Source organism: Propithecus coquereli, unplaced genomic scaffold, assembly GCF_000956105.1.
Source record: "Propithecus coquereli isolate 6110/MARCELLA unplaced genomic scaffold, Pcoq_1.0 Scaffold91, whole genome shotgun sequence".
Lineage (NCBI taxonomy): Eukaryota > Metazoa > Chordata > Mammalia > Primates > Indriidae > Propithecus > Propithecus coquereli.
This window is the reverse complement of record NW_012155396.1, coordinates 3,364,726-3,380,493: the sequence shown is the minus strand read 5'-3', so window position 1 is coordinate 3,380,493 and position 15,768 is coordinate 3,364,726. Positions and strand designations below refer to the sequence as shown.

General features: G+C 40.9%; 1 protein-coding gene across 1 annotated transcript in view; it reads right to left on the bottom strand.

Annotated features, from left to right (window-relative positions):
• The window catches only part of SND1 (staphylococcal nuclease and tudor domain containing 1), a 436,282-nt gene that overhangs the window by 192,773 nt on the left and 227,741 nt on the right, over nt 1-15,768 (bottom strand). The window contains exon 13 of the mRNA XM_012664766.1: nt 8,488-8,598. Coding sequence (XP_012520220.1) covers nt 8,488-8,598 — 111 coding nt within the window. The remainder of the gene's footprint in view (nt 1-8,487; nt 8,599-15,768) is intronic.

The window sequence follows — 15,768 nt, the reverse complement described above, 5'->3', positions numbered from 1 at the left end:
TTGATTTAGGTGCTCCTTTCCCTCTGCATTGTGCAAGTGGGGACATATATATGGGTACATATGTCTCCACTTTTGCAATTATTTGCAATATTTATCTGTCACCCCAATCACCACGCTAGGTCATGAATTTTTGTTTTTATCTCCCAATACCTAATAAAATATTTATTATTGTAATATGAACAAATCAGTAACAGAAAATTTTAACGTGTCTTTTGACCGAGTGAAATGTAACAGTTTTGTGACGCTCGGTTTGGAAAACCATTTTCCAACGTGAGCTACATTTACTTGGATCTACTGGAAAAAATTCATTGCCATACTCCAGAGACCAGCTCTCCGAACTTGATGCAAAAGCAAGAGGAATGGGAAGTAATCCTTCTCAACTTCTGGGCCCAAAGCTGGAGGGGGAGGAGTCAGAAGCAGCTTAGGATAAAACAGAAACGCACAAGGGAGTTTACAAGACATGTAGATGCAAAGAATCTTGCAAATGAAAGAGCTATGAAGCGGATTTCCCATTCACAAGCAGCTACAAAATTCTGTGCATTGATGTATGAGTGATTAATTATTCGAACTATAGTCCTCCTGAGAGATTTCCAAGGATTAGAGCAAAAGTAGGATAGAGATATGCCTAATAGAGACTCTGCTCTCCGACCCACTCAGACACCTGACACTGCAGATGAACCAAAGCAAGCAAGCACTGCAACACTCAACATGATTTCACATTAAATTAACCAAGAGCTGGTGGAAGCTACTCAGAAGGAATCGAATTAAGGAGCCAAGAATGCAGAGTATGAGGCAGAGGAAAGAGACAGGAGTCAAAGGGAATAAAGAGCCAGGACATACTGCAGAAATCCAGAGCTGGTCCACTCCATGCCTTGCTTTCTGTTACTTACAAACATGACTTATAAACATGATTAAAATGAAGATTAAACGATTAATCTGCCATAAAAGGACACAAAGTGATTTGCTTCACAGTGGTCAGGAATTGTTTAGGGAAATGCCTCTCAAAATTTAGCGTGCATCAGAATCACCTGAAGAACATGTGGAACGAGACTGTGGTAGGAGGGAGGGGTGGCAGCTGAAAATTCACCTTTCTAACACGTTCCCGAGTGACAACGATGTTGCCAGTCTGAGGAGCAATGGTTTAAGGAGTCAATTAATAAGAGATTGCAGAAAGCCAAGGGTCAAGAATTATCACTTTAGTGTTACAACTTATTCTGGATTGAAATGATATTCCCAGCATAAACCAAATGTATCAAATATTTTGGTGGTCTGTGAGGGAGGCAAAAGCCTCTTACCGCAAAGAATAGTGAAACGGGAGAGAATGGACAAGTTGCTCTAGACAGATAAGAGGTTGTAGCTGAACATATTTTGGAAGGTGGGATTGGAGGAGGACACAATGACAACCAAATCATCTAGGAAGGTAAATCTAGAAAAATTTCCTCCAAAGGAATATAACCAGTGCAGGCTAACATTACAGAAAAGATCGGGCAAGGAGGATTTCTTCCCACGAGGTCATCACTTGACCACGACCCGCAGAACTACTCACTGTTTGGTATGCAAGAGAGCAGACAAAGCTAAAGAGCTCCAACTATACCCCAGGGCCCTCACACTAGTCAGCAAGAAAAGTCTCACAGCTGAGTTACGTCAGAAGGAACTGGGGGTGGGGAGGGAAGAGAAGGATAGGATGGAGGGAGTGAACAGATCCTCTTAATATCCTGAAGGAGAAAACTATTTGGAAATGGAGACATTATACAGCTCTCCAGAAGTGGCCATTTGTGCTGCCTTAAATGCAGATTGATTACTGCTATTTGGATGTTGAGTGCATCATCTTTTCTGAAGAAAGGGAAAAGCTAAATTTCCCCACATTCAGCTGCATCGTCAAATCACTTCCCCACACCAGCTCTTTTAGCACATTTTCCTGTTATCATATCCACTTGCAATAGCTGATCTTCCCTACTCCCCAACAGTGAACCCCCAACACACGCTGACACGTGCTGGATGCAACTAGCAACCTCATGATCATGACACCCAACTGCAAGTCCAAAGTGCAGTGGGGGAATGAATTTTCAGAGTTAAAAAAGAAAGAATATTTAAGAGAAAGGCCAGTCTCCTTTCTTTGTCCTGGCTTCCAACCTGTACCAGCATGATGTAATGCAGCTGGGTGAAGAGGGCAGCGATAAGTCACCCAACTCCTGCTTCCCATGATGCGTGAGCTAAAAATCCAACAATACCCTGGTGTTACAGGAATCTATGATTAAACTTCAAGTAAAAGCTCTGTTTCTAACAGTATTCAGTAAGTTCCAGTTTTATTCAGAAAGAATTTTCTCTTGTTGAGGTCATTAGATTGAGAAATCTTGCTTTATTTAAAGCTGTACCATTAAACCATTGAGAAGATAAGAACAGAGGCTGGACAGCAAAGATGAATTTCAGGGAGATGCTCTCAGGGGAAAATTTAATAGAAATGCGAGATGGAATAAAAAAGGTGTTAAGGCAAGCAGTGTTAAAAATAAAGAAGGAGAAAAGAGGAAGGACAAAGAAAACAGGTAGAGAAGAAATAGGAAAAATAGCAATATCCAGAGGTACTATTAAAATTATTTAACGCCTGTCCCTCTGAGAATGCACGCTTTGTAAAGGGTTGAGTCTATTACCTTTTTCTTTCACCACTATTATCCCCAATGCCTGGGACCCAGGATGCACTCAAGAAAATGAGAAGAAAGAGAAGACATGAATGCAAAGCCATCACATGCAACCGGGCGTGAACAACTGTTCCTGACAGAGGAAAGATCTGACTTCTTGGAGAACTGATTAACCCAGGTAAGCTATACCATGAGATAGGATATATTAGTTTTGAAATTCCAACACACGCACAAATTCAATGCCAATTTTCTCAATGGATTGGTACAGAATGAAACCTCCTTCTTCTTACCAAGACATTTAACAAATCAGAACTGTGTCAAACCAATATACCGACCTCTTCCATTTAAGAGTCCTAAAGTTGTATCTTTTAACATACCAACAGAAAGTGCTAGCAAGTAACTATACAATCTGATCATATTCAGTATGTGAATGCCAGTAAAACTGAAGATACAGACGTGAGGGACCTTATCAAATTTTTTTAAAAGGCCCAAGTCACTTCCCCCACCACTGAAATTTTATGGAAAAACTTGCCTATAAATCAGAAGAAAAGTAAAGCTTCTCTGGTTAAGTCAAGAGTGGAAGACCAAGAACACTTCCTTCCCAGTGGTATCAAAAGTACTTCAGTGAAACTGCAAAATATATTTACCAGCAGCTGCTATGAACATATGGAAATCAGAAAGCCCATCATGGTCCCCAGTAACTGTGTCACCAAGCGAAAAACATGATTAAAACTCTATCCTTCTTAATAATGACCACTGGTACTGGTTTAGGAAAGACTCATCAACAAGTTTATATAGGCTTTTGATCAAAGTCTGGGATAGAAATGACAGCACAGATTTCCTAGATGTTCAAGCAGAGAGAAGCCTTCAAAAGGAGGGTGCCGTTGACCACAATGAAAAAAAGTGGGAGGCTGACTGGTGCTTATGGGGTTTGGAGATGGGAGATGTAGAAGTCAAAAAGGCAGGAACACCAGTTGTTTGGGCTTGCTCAATCAGAAAAACGAGTCCTTGAGGGGACTGGGAGGAGAGGGAGCCAAGGCAAAGCTGAAAAGAGGGCAGGTTCATGCTTGCCTCTCAAAGACAGAGGACAACACCACGGATTTCTGAATCTGCAGTGTGCAAGGCAAGAAATAGAATACACATGAAAAGATAAGAGAGAGTCTGCCCTTTTCTCTTCTCCCGAGATAACCCTAACCTCATTAGGTATGTCCAGAATGAATCTAAATTCATTTAAATCTGCTCAGACACCAGATTGTTCAATACAATTGCTTTCCCACAGTCAAGCTGGGGCATCAATTTCTTTTCTGAATATATACATCCTATCTTGAAATTACAAAATCTTAGAATTAAAAGGTGCCTTAAAGGAATAAAGCCCCAATTTCTGAACTTCTGTATTTTCCTGCAATGAGCCACAGATTCTAACAGTTTCTAGGAATTCACATAGATGATATTCCCCACATCTAAAGAAAACAGCACACAGCCAGGCTTTGATCTGACTCTAATCATATTCTGGCCTCTCCAGGATCATACTGGATGTGTTATACCAAATACATGGGATATGGTATATGAGAGATTATTAAAGCACCTTAGAAAGTAAGAATGGCCTGGCCTGGTGGCTCATGCCTGTAATCCTAGCACTCTGGGAGGCCGAGGCGGGAAGACAGCTCGAGGTCAGGAGTTCAAGACCAGACCCTCGTCTCTACTAAAAATAGAAAGAAATTAGCTGGATAACTAAAAATATATAGAAAAAATTAGCCGGGCATGGTGGTGCATGCTTGTAGTCCCAGCTACTTCGGAGGCTGAGGCAGAAGGATTGTTTGAGCCCAGGAGTTTGAGGTTGCTGTGAGCTAGGCTGACGCCATGGCACTCTAGGTTGGGCAAGAGAGTGAGACTCCGTCTCAAAAAAAAAAAAAAAAAAAAAGAATGTAAGAAGGGTCCCAATAATGACTATCTTGGAAATACCTCACAAGGATATAAGAGATATTCCCTGAAGGAGTCAAAAGCTCTACCTTAAGTTTAGAACACGTATCAAGACTAAGAATGCAGCAGGCCAGCTAACTGGGAAATACTGAAGTAAAATGAGAATTGGAAATGGTAGAAAGTCAATATGGGGATAGAACATTAGTTTCACACAGAACAGAAATGATGTGTCACATACCCCAAGGAGTCTATATGATGCCTCCAAAAGGGGACCAAGTTCAGGAGTGTCACAGAGAACTATGGGTCAGCCGCACGTAAATTCTTCTTGTAAAAAAATACGGAGGACACACGTACTGGAGCTTTCAGAACCCAGGGACAAAATCAACGGCTTTTCAATGGAGCCCATGAGAGAAACAAGACCTGAGAGCACGTGAGAAAATGCCAAAACCTTATCTTGCCAGCACACAAGGTAATGAGGGAAGAGGCAGCTGATGATACACAACTGAGCTGGAAAGAAAAGCTGCCTTTTGGGAATCTGAGGTTTTTTTATCTTTTAAACAAAAAAAGATGTGGCTTCTTCTACATGGGCCATATTTGAGACATAATGAGGGTTTCCCAAAAGCAGACAGGCATCTGAATGAAGAAGCCTCAACGGGTCAGCAAACTGGGCAGAGCTGCTGAGGTGGTAGAGGTTGTTTCTAGCAGGTTATTTCATTCAGCAACAGCCAAACTGCAAATTGGTATTCTTCTTCCCCTTCTGTCTCATCTGGTCTCCCAAAGAGCACCCACCACATCACTCCCATCTGATGATCTATAATAAGAAAACGCCAGCAAATCATACCCCCTTGCAGAGGAAGTAGGGGCTGCATAGCCCTGTGGAAGCTCATCAACTCCTAGGCAGGCAGCTGCACTGACCTGAGGAGTCAGAGGAGTTTAACAGGCTGATCTTTCCCTAAAGCTTACGATGTTTCTTTAAAGAGATTAAGGACCAAGCAGAGCACTGGAAAGCAAAGTCAACGGAAGAGCACCCTGCACCACTGCCAATATCGCTAGTGATAACCAGAGAGATAAACAGGTCAGAGTCAAAAATACCTGTTGGTGTCAACACCCTTGCAGGGAGGGACTAATCAGAATGATGGCCTTTCTTTGCTATCCTCACCCACCTATTATTTACCTAAAGAGTTTGAGAATGAATGACTGATATGAATGCAGCAGATGTTATGAATTTGGCCTTTGCCAAAGCATTAGATACACTACCTCAAGAAATTTTACTTGGGAAATTAATTCAAACTGGCTTGGTTCAATACACACTCACTGAAGATTAAAAAGTGGCTGAAGGATGATAAACAAAAGATAGTTAAGTGACAGTCCATGCAGTGAAAGACTTGGGGTCAACACCAAAGCCATTCTTGTTTAGGGTTCTATTCAGGGCCCAGAAAAGGAGTAAACAACTCGCTAATGAGATCTGCAGAGGACATGAAGCTGAGAGGTAGAAAAACCGCATTGACAGGGGCATAAAATCACAAAGCAGAGTTCAGCTGGAAAAAATATAGCTAATCTATCTAGGGGAAAACAACCCTTAACTCAGATAATATTCAATAAATGACAGGATAAGGGGCAGAAGAACATGTCAAAGAGCTCTGATGTACTGTAACGTGAGAGAAAGTAAGAATGCTGAGGGAACACAGGGAGTGTGTCACCAGGGAACGAAGTGCTTCAAACTAAAGGCAAACTCAAATAGAGCACTATCTGAAGACAGGTGGTCATGCAAAGGGGTCGACTTTATCATTTTAAAAAAAGGGGCACATTCTGCACTGAAAATCTTTTTTAATGGCTACAAAACCACCATTCCTATCTAGCAGGTGTTCTGATCTTTCTTGAATGTGACTTCACTTCCCTGGGGGTTAGCATCTAGATGATGGCACTGGGCCACCATCCTGGGTCTTGCTGACAATACTGTTCCAAATGAAAACCCATTCACAGTTCATGCTGGATATTTCTCCCCGTTCTTTATGAGGCCTGTATTGCCTTATGGCAATGCCTCACAGGCTTAGGGAAGTGGTTAATTTCTCTCCATTTACTCAACCTGCAACAGTGCAATGACTCCAAAGCCAATTTTTGCACCATCGGTCTGAAAGCAATGGCTCAACACAATTATCTCTAGGCAGCTCACTGCTTTAGCAAGCAAGCATCTTGTTACATGACTTCAGCACAAAATGAGCACTAGACTAAAGAGGCTGTTTTCTTCTTAAAGCCTAAAACTTAAAAAATTTCACTATCTATGCATATTCATTAAACATTATAGCACGACATGGCTATTTCTAACAGGATAACAAAAGAGCTTATTCTGGCCTCACTTTCTGGAGCTGCTTTGCAAATTATTTCCATGCTTACCTGCCTGTCAGAATTAAATAAATATTCACTAGTGGCAGTGTGAACCCAGCATGGAAAATATGACTACATATCCCACTAGATTGCAAACTGCTCCTGCTACTCTGGAAATCCATTACCTATTCTTTAAGTTTCCATCAGGTCAGGCTGAACATGCCAACTATGGATCTACCCCCTGAATCCCACCTGTATTTTAGTAATTGTCCATTTCCTGGAGGAGCTAGATGATCAAAAAGTACCAAGAAATGTGAAGGCACATTTCTCATCATGGGTTCTTTGGGCCTACCTGGCTTAGTGGTAATATAGGTAGGGAGAGAAGAAAATAAGTGAGGTTTATGAGAAACACCAATTATGGACTATCTATCACATTACTTTTACATGGCCACTAACAAACCCTAAACAACCAAGATATGGATATTTTCACCGAACTCTCTGTACTTAAGAATCAGGTCCCAGACTGGGAAAAGCCCACAAAAAGAATCCAAAAAGCCATAGCAGCTTGACAGACTGATTTCTCAGCTGACATTCTGTGTGACATTCTGGAGATGCTCTATCCATCAGGATGTGACACGGTGTTAGAGGTAAATGTCACATATCAGGGCAATGTTCTGGGCCAAAGAGCAAGAAAAGTGATCTCCATGACAAAGTCTGAAGTTGAGATTAGATAACATGTGCCCAAACTCATTCCTCCTCTAAATGTGGAGAATAACCTGACAATCACCAAACTTCTAGAACCAAATGGGTCCTAGAGACCATGAAAAAACTGCTAGGTGAGGCAAGCCCATTCAACAATGGACGTATTTTGGTTGAGTCCAAGCAGTTTGCTAAGCTATCCAAGTCATAAGTAGCTCAGTTCTTGCCCTGCTTCCCAGGAAGTCTGGGAATCACTCAACTACCACACCACCCAGTGACAAAAGTCTCCCTGAGTAAAAGCCTTGAGGAGTGTCAATGGCAAGAAATACTGCTGAGCAGTATGCATGTCCTTGGGGCAACCAGCCACAGGGATGAAGGACAAAAGTAAAATGTCACAGGGCTTCTCAAGTGCTCTCCTGCCAGCTGTCAGAAGTGTTTGAAACCAAAACTCATTTCCTAATAAATGTTTTCATTTCCTTTGTACGTGACAAAAGGTCTAGAGGTGATTAATGGGAGGGGCTGGGAGTAGAGGTCTCTGGAGGCAAGAAACAGGCAAATGTACTGCTCACATAAACAGGGCTTCACTGTTAGTCCCAGGAATGATGATAAAAATATAGAGTGCTCTCATTCATGTCTCCTTTTATAATATCCATATAGGGAGATCATATCTAATATATACCAATTTCGCATATTTAAAAAAATGGAAGCCCAAGTGCACTTAACCAAGGTTAGACAGCAAGTTCAAAGTATGCCCTTCTTTCCACGGGAAAAACCCGGAATAATAAAAGGATATAAGCTTTCTCAGTGTATTATTTTCTAACACATTCTGCTCAGGTAGAGGCACAATAGTGGGAAAGAAAAAAGTGGGGTTGTGGGTCCCAATGTGTTTAGTAATTTTTTGTCTCACCTGGCCTCTGCAGCAAGCAGTTCATCATAGTGTGAGGATCTCTGATCATCATCCTGCCGGTATCTGATCACTGTGGCTAGACCTTTGCTGACAAGAGCCTCAGCAATGTTTCTGCAACAGAAAAGATAGGTCAGTGAGCACTAGAAGTGCATATGGGGTTCAGTCAACAGAAATAATAACAGTTAGCACCTGGAGGTCTGAATGCATTCTGGCAGAGGGAGGGAGAAGCCAAGGATTTCAAGACCAATGAGTTGCTAAGCTAGAAATCCAAATAAAAGGTTGAATAACAAAGTTCCCTAGCTCAGCATTTTTCTGCTTAGTACAGTCAGATGCTATATCAATACACACATAAAAACTAGCAGAAAATGTCTGTAAAAAGCCCACATTAGGCCAGGCTATTTACAGAATGTTATAAACAAGCCACTACCCTCAAGAAAAGTCTGCTCTAAAATATTAGACACATAGATAAAAAACTGAGCACATAAAAGCATGGCCTAAATTTCTCAAAATCTCCTTTCTAGTCTTTACAGCTATCAGAAAATGTCTTGTTTTATTTTATTTTTATTTTATTTTTTGAGACAGGATCTTGCTCTTCCAGGCTAGAGTGCAGTGGCATCATCATAGCTCACTGCAACCTCAAACTCCTGAGCTCAAGAGATCCTCCTGCCTCAGCCTCCAGAGTAGCTGGGTCTATAGGAGATGCCACCACACCGGCTAATTTTTTCTACTTTTGTAGAGACACAGTCTCACTCAGGCTGGAAAAATGTCTTGTTTCAGTTTGGCAATGTTAGAAACATCTGTTTAATGTAACGCAGTGTTTATCTTCTCATCAATTCTTGAGAATGGATCTCCCACCCAAAGTAGGCTTGGAGAAGGCAAGAGTCATGAGCGAATTGGGGAGAAGGGGACAGGTGGAAGAGAAGCATTCCAGTAAAAAGGAAATTCTTTCTGCAGAATGAATTGAGATGGGGAACAAAGAAAGTAAAATGTAGCAATACTCCAAGGAGGCTATAGATCTCAGGTTAGAATCTAACTTAAAGCAATTCTCAAATGCATTGTCTTTTTTTTCCACTGGAATAAGAAAAGTGCTTCCACTTTGGAATGAGAGGTACCATTACAAGTGGCCTGCACCTGCTAGCTAGAGAAAAGTGCATGGGAGATGACACTCAGACGACTAAAGAAGCAAATTTGCACGGTTCCTCCCCAACCTGGAAAGGGAACTTCGATATAAACAATTAGACTGCGAACACAGTTTTTCAAAAATTAACTATAATTAACTATAGCAAATACTGGACAGCAAGAGGAATGATATTATTGAGGAAACGTGGTGCTTATGTCTTTCTTTGTGCCTGTCGTAACTACACGAAAGGCCCTATTTTAACCATCTGGTCCGGTGCCCTTTAGGGAGAGGGTAATAGGCTACTGTGCCATATGCTGTGACTTACTGTTGTCTGAAATGTAGTTAACTCTTAACACACTAGTGGTTCCTAGAGACTCATACTATGGGGATGCTGGGAGCTGAACTAATCAGTATCTGTGTATGTTTAAGCCATTTAAGAGTTCCATCCATCAAAACCCAGGAGAACACACTTTTTTTTTTTACTTCAGCATATTATGGGGGTACAGATGTTTAGGTTACATATGTTGCCCTTGGGCCCCCCCCACCAAAGTCCGAGTTTCAAATATGGCCATCCTTCGGGTGGTGCGCATTGCACTCTTTGTGTATGCATATACCCGGTCCCCTCCTCCCCCCTCCCCCCCTGCCCAACATTCAATAGATGTTAGTCTTATATGTGCACTTATGTGTTGATCAGTTAACACCAATTTGATGGTGAGTACATGGAACACACTTTTTTTTTTAAAAGAAGAGAAAAATGTGCCAGTAGAGAAAGGAAGAAAAGATGCTGTGGCTGAGTATCTTCTCATTATATGCCCCTCTGCTGCCTGTTTATCTACTGCCAGCACGATATTAATATCTCCAAACTGCCACGGAATTAGCACTTCTCAAAATCCACTCCCACAAAGAGGCTGCTTTGCTGGCCACCCTGTCTCCTGAGTCACTGCATAAGCGTTCTGGCAAATGCTGTCATTATCACAGAGTTGTGTTTGGCAGCATGGAGAAGGCAACGGCCCCAAATCAGCAGATGTAGATGCTGATACATAATGAGGATTTAACTAAGATGTCACCAAGGAGCCCTAACAGGGCAAGAGGGGGGCTCCACCCCCCAGAAAGCCAGCAAGAAGGCTGGCGAGTGGCGTAGGGGACAACTCCACTTTTGACAGCTTGTGATGTCCTGGCGATTTTAAATGCCAAGAGAACAAAGAAATATTTGTTGCTGCATTTTGAATAACTGAGCATTGACATTTTATAGGCAATACATGGGGTCTGCAAGAGAAAGCTGGAATGGCAGAGCAGGCAAGGAAAAATTCACACAAACAAGCCTCTGTATGAAAAGCTAGAGAATACTAAGCAAACCAACACAAATGTTTAATGATCCACTCCTGTTAATGCTGCTCAGATCAATTCACAGAATTACTGAATACATACCTGCCTGGACAGCAAAGAACCAAGGGCCCAATCTTTCCCTGTTCTTCCTAGTCCTTGCCCCTTTATCCTATCAGCAAATGTTACAGACCTGTTAAGATCTGCCATATGGAGTTCCTAAGGCCTTAGATTCCCAAATCACTCCACACCCTGCCCACTACTTTCCTTTCCCTTTCCTTTAAAACTTAGCATCTAAGCCACGTTCTCTTAGCTTCTTATCCCTAATTACCGATTTCTCCTGGAGGAACAGTTGTGGTGCTGGTGCTTAGCGGTAAGGAGAGTAAAAATATATGAAATAACAACTATCATTATGGGGCATTTACTATGTGCCAGGCATGTCAAAATCACATGTGTTGTCTTCTCGATGTGTCCCCCATGTGATAAATCATCATGCAATAATATATTGCAATTATTAATTCATTATCTACCTTCCCTGTTAAATGACAAACTTCTGAGGGTATGGGTCACATTTTTCTTGCTCTGTACCCCAGTGCCTAGCAAAGCACTTTGCACAAGGTAGACAGCAAACATTTTCTGAATGGAATTATTTAGCTCATCTAGGATAAATAAAAATAGTATTTTAAAGTTAAAGCAAATTCTTTTACTTTTGTTTTCAAACATTTGGAAAAATTTGAGATATTCTTTTAAATATAAGAAAAACACCTAATCATTTTGGAAATATAGCCTTGGAACATAATTTATTTTCCTAGACAAGTTTGCCCAGCACAGAATCAAGGACAGTAACTTTCTACATTCCTTCACAGCTTTTGTCTTTTTCCTCCCAATTATCTGAGACTTCAATTTAAAAAGAGATTGAAAGGAAGAGAGAGAAAAATGGAATTAGCCTAGATCCATATACTTGACTGTCTCATTCATTTCTTTTGGCTGCTAATGAAAGGTCAGGAGACTTTCCCCTGGCTAAAGATGGCTCAGAACCTGACACTAGTGTATTGATCAGTTGCCCAGTAAGAAAAGAGAACATTAAATTGTGTGCCATGACATTATGCTGCTTTGGACTAATTTATAAGTTCTGCTTTCTTGAGTGTATCAGTAATTCTACTCCAATTACAAATGTCTAGCCTGAATGTATAATTCATAATCAGCACATAAAAAGGGACCTAACAGCCTTGAAGTCTAACATTAAGTCATCTCTCTGTATCAGTTCGAAACACAAAGAAAATTAGTGCTGGGATTAAAATGCTTCTCCAACTAAAACAGAAATTTAGGGTTCTATTAAAAGTGAACAGTTCCCATTAGTCATGATCAGGTGTTCCTGACACAAACACCTATAAGTGACATGGGTCTCACATACAGGCTTTCTCAAAAGATCTACAAGTAGTTGACATCTTCCCCTCCAACTCCTTTCCAAAGCAAGCAGGCTGTAATAAGCTCAGACTTTTCCAGTATGAGACAGCTGTGAAGCTGTGCGGTCCTATATTATGCGAACATGGAGAAAAGGTGTTCTATGCCCATAATAGAGAATAAGAATCTTAAGGAGTAAATTTCAATTACAGTAGGCTATAATCATTTGATCACAATTTTGCCTGCGTTTCCCAGCTCCACCAATATTGGAAGTAACAAACAATATATCAACGGGTCAGATAATTATCTAAAACTGCATAGATTACTTCACAGTGCATGTCTATACGTGTGTAATTTTGAAGCCATTTAAACTTACAGAAAAGTTGCACATACTGTACAAAGAAAATGCCCTCTTCTTTAAACCAACTGAGAACCAGTGGCTGACTCACAGTACCATCACCCCAAATAACCTGGCATGCATTTCCTACAAGCCAGGACATTTTCCTATATGTTCAAAAAATGAGAACCAGGATATTAACAGACACATTACTACCATCTAATCCACAAACCTGCTCAAATTTTGCCACCAGTTCTAATGAAATACTTAGAGTAAAAGGATCTAGTTCAGAAACAGGTGTTCATCTGGTAGCCATGTCTCTTTAGTCTGGAACAGTTCTTCAGTTTTAATCTTTGACTACCATGGCCTTGACATGTTTGAAGAGTACATGCCAGTTATTTTGGCATGTTTCTTAGAGATCATATTCAAGTTATGCACTAATGTGTAATTTATTGACATTGTTAACTTTGATGACTTGATTTGGGTGGGGTCTACCAGGCTTCTCCACTGTAAAGTCACTTTTTTCCTCTTTGTAATTAAAAGGCATTTTGTGAGGAGATACTTTGAACTACATAATTCTCATCCTTCAACAAACTCCCAAGTTATTCATTTATTTATTTATATTAGAAGAATTCATGGAATCTCATTATATTTAAACAGTTATAATCCACTATCCTTGTTTTTCATTTTGATGCTCAAATGGTTCCCAATTTGGCCAGTACAAACTGGCTTCTGTGTCCTGTGGATGTCTCCTTTCCTTCTTTGAGCACTTCTCTGTTTTCTGATACAACATGTTCCAGGGTCATCTTGTACTGTCTTCCCCAGCTCAGGAATTAGCCATTTATCTAAGGATCCCACATGTACGTCTATATTTATTTCTATACGTTTATTTCTATGTCTATCTGTAACTACTGAAAACCATGTGTGGCAGTCATGAAAGTGTGCCTCCTGGATCTCCAAATGTAAGGAGCATAATTGACTGACAGCCCAGCTGCTGTGCTCTGAAATCCATCATTGCTATTTCAACCAAGGCTATGCTTCCTACCAGCTGCTTCCAGCCAATAGCTGAGCATAGCAGAGATACTAAGGCAGGTTTATTGCTGAGAGACATGGGATTCCTCTGACGGGCAATTTTGACTCCTTATCAGTTTTAGGGAAACTTTCTTTAGAACTGCTCCACAATTTAAGATTTTTCCTAATCTAACCTGCCTTCAATCCCTTTCTTCTCCACGCTGGTTTGACCTGCACTGCAGTCTGACAGCTCTCTTAGCCTCCTGTGGCTCCCTTCCCATTATCTCTCAGATGAGTTTTCTACAGTTAATCTCTACCATGTCTAATCCTTCTTGGCATCTGCTTCTCGGAGAACCTGAATCAACATAGCATGAGTTCACACAGATACTTACGATTCAGTTCACCACTACAGGGTTCTTTCTAGTTTTCTTCTTTTTCATATTGGTAATTCCTTTCTCTGATAGTGAGAAACCTGGCTTATCCTTAGTACTTTTAGTTATAGGCTCGGTCTTCCTGAATATAACCAATCTCGTATCACTGATGTCACCCCCTCACAAGTGGACACTCAGGCTCTAATGTCCTGCCACTAAGCCACCTTCCCATGTGGATATTTGCACCCAGCTTGGACTCTGATATCTTATGTGAACACTCTTAACATCCTATGGGGCTCTGACACTCCAAGCCAGACTACCCCTCTGAGCAGACAGGCCTCCTTTGATCTGCCTGAATTGCTTTAAGACTGAATTGTTTCCATAGATACCAAACAACAACCACCACTAACCTTCTATATAGCCAAACCAGGAAGAAGCAGAGAAAGCTTCTCAAGGATGATCTTGTTTCTTCATGAGAGAACTAGACTATGTGTTACGTATTTGCCTGTCCATATACTCACAGCCAAAAGTAATATATATTTCAACAGTGACAATAAAGATAAAACCTTCTCCATATACACACACATACTCCTTTCTCACTCAACTCATACATTCTGTGACTTCAAGGATTTGGTGCCTACATGGAGAGCTAACTTAAATGAACATACTACTTGATAAAATATTAGAACCTGGATTAAATGGATAAAGATACTGTTGGGACTAAGGGAAAAGCTCTCCTTGCCCTCTGAAGGTGGCCTGAATATCAACAGACAAAAGGTAGATTAACATGAGATAAGGCATACAAAATTTTATTTTAAAATGCATAGCATGGAGGAATCACAGGAGAATGATTACTCGGTAACCTAGTGTGGTGCACAAGCTTACATATCCTTTTTCATAAGGGACAGGGGAGACAGGGAATGTAGACAACTCTTTGGAGGGACAGTAAATCATTAGGGAGAATAAGTGGACCCAGGAGGTGGGAGGCAGACATTGCTGGAAGGTTACAGGCAGAGCTGCACAGGAACAAAGGTTGTCTTATTTTGGGTTTTTTGTTTTGTTTTGTTTACAATGAGCTAAAGTTGTCTTATGAAGTAGATAAAACCTCCCAGGTAATCTCTTGGAACTGCCCTCAGAAGAACAGATGAAAAGTCTGTCTGAGCCTGGTGATGACTCTCAGTCTCTCCTCAGATGCCAATGGTCTGTCTTTCCTGGTTATTTGATAAGATCCCTAGGGAGGGGGTTGAAGGCAAATGTATTTGTTTAAGAAAGAAACTTTCTTAGATTAGGAAATTCCAGAGAACCTGTGCTTCTCTGCCCTTGGGGTTGGGGGAGCAAGACAAGGTTAGTGGACATAGGGTACAATACTGCAACACCCTCACATACCCACCCCTTTATTCTCCATCTGAAAAAGGTAACAGATAACTCAGTGGCTCTGGCTCAGAGATCTTTATCTAGCTCTTTGAGCTTAACATTTTCCACTTAAAAACTATCTACATTTTATCAGTTACTGGGGTGTCCACTGAGATTATAAACGCAGAATATTTTCCTTAAGGCAGACACATGTGGGCACATATTCAGAATAAAGTAAATCTATAAAGAAATGCTTCTGCAATGTATTTAAGTCAAAGTTAAAGGAAAGGTCTGAAAGATAACTAACAGCACAGTATATTTATAATACAATAGTGGCCCCTTATTCGCAGGAGATACATTCC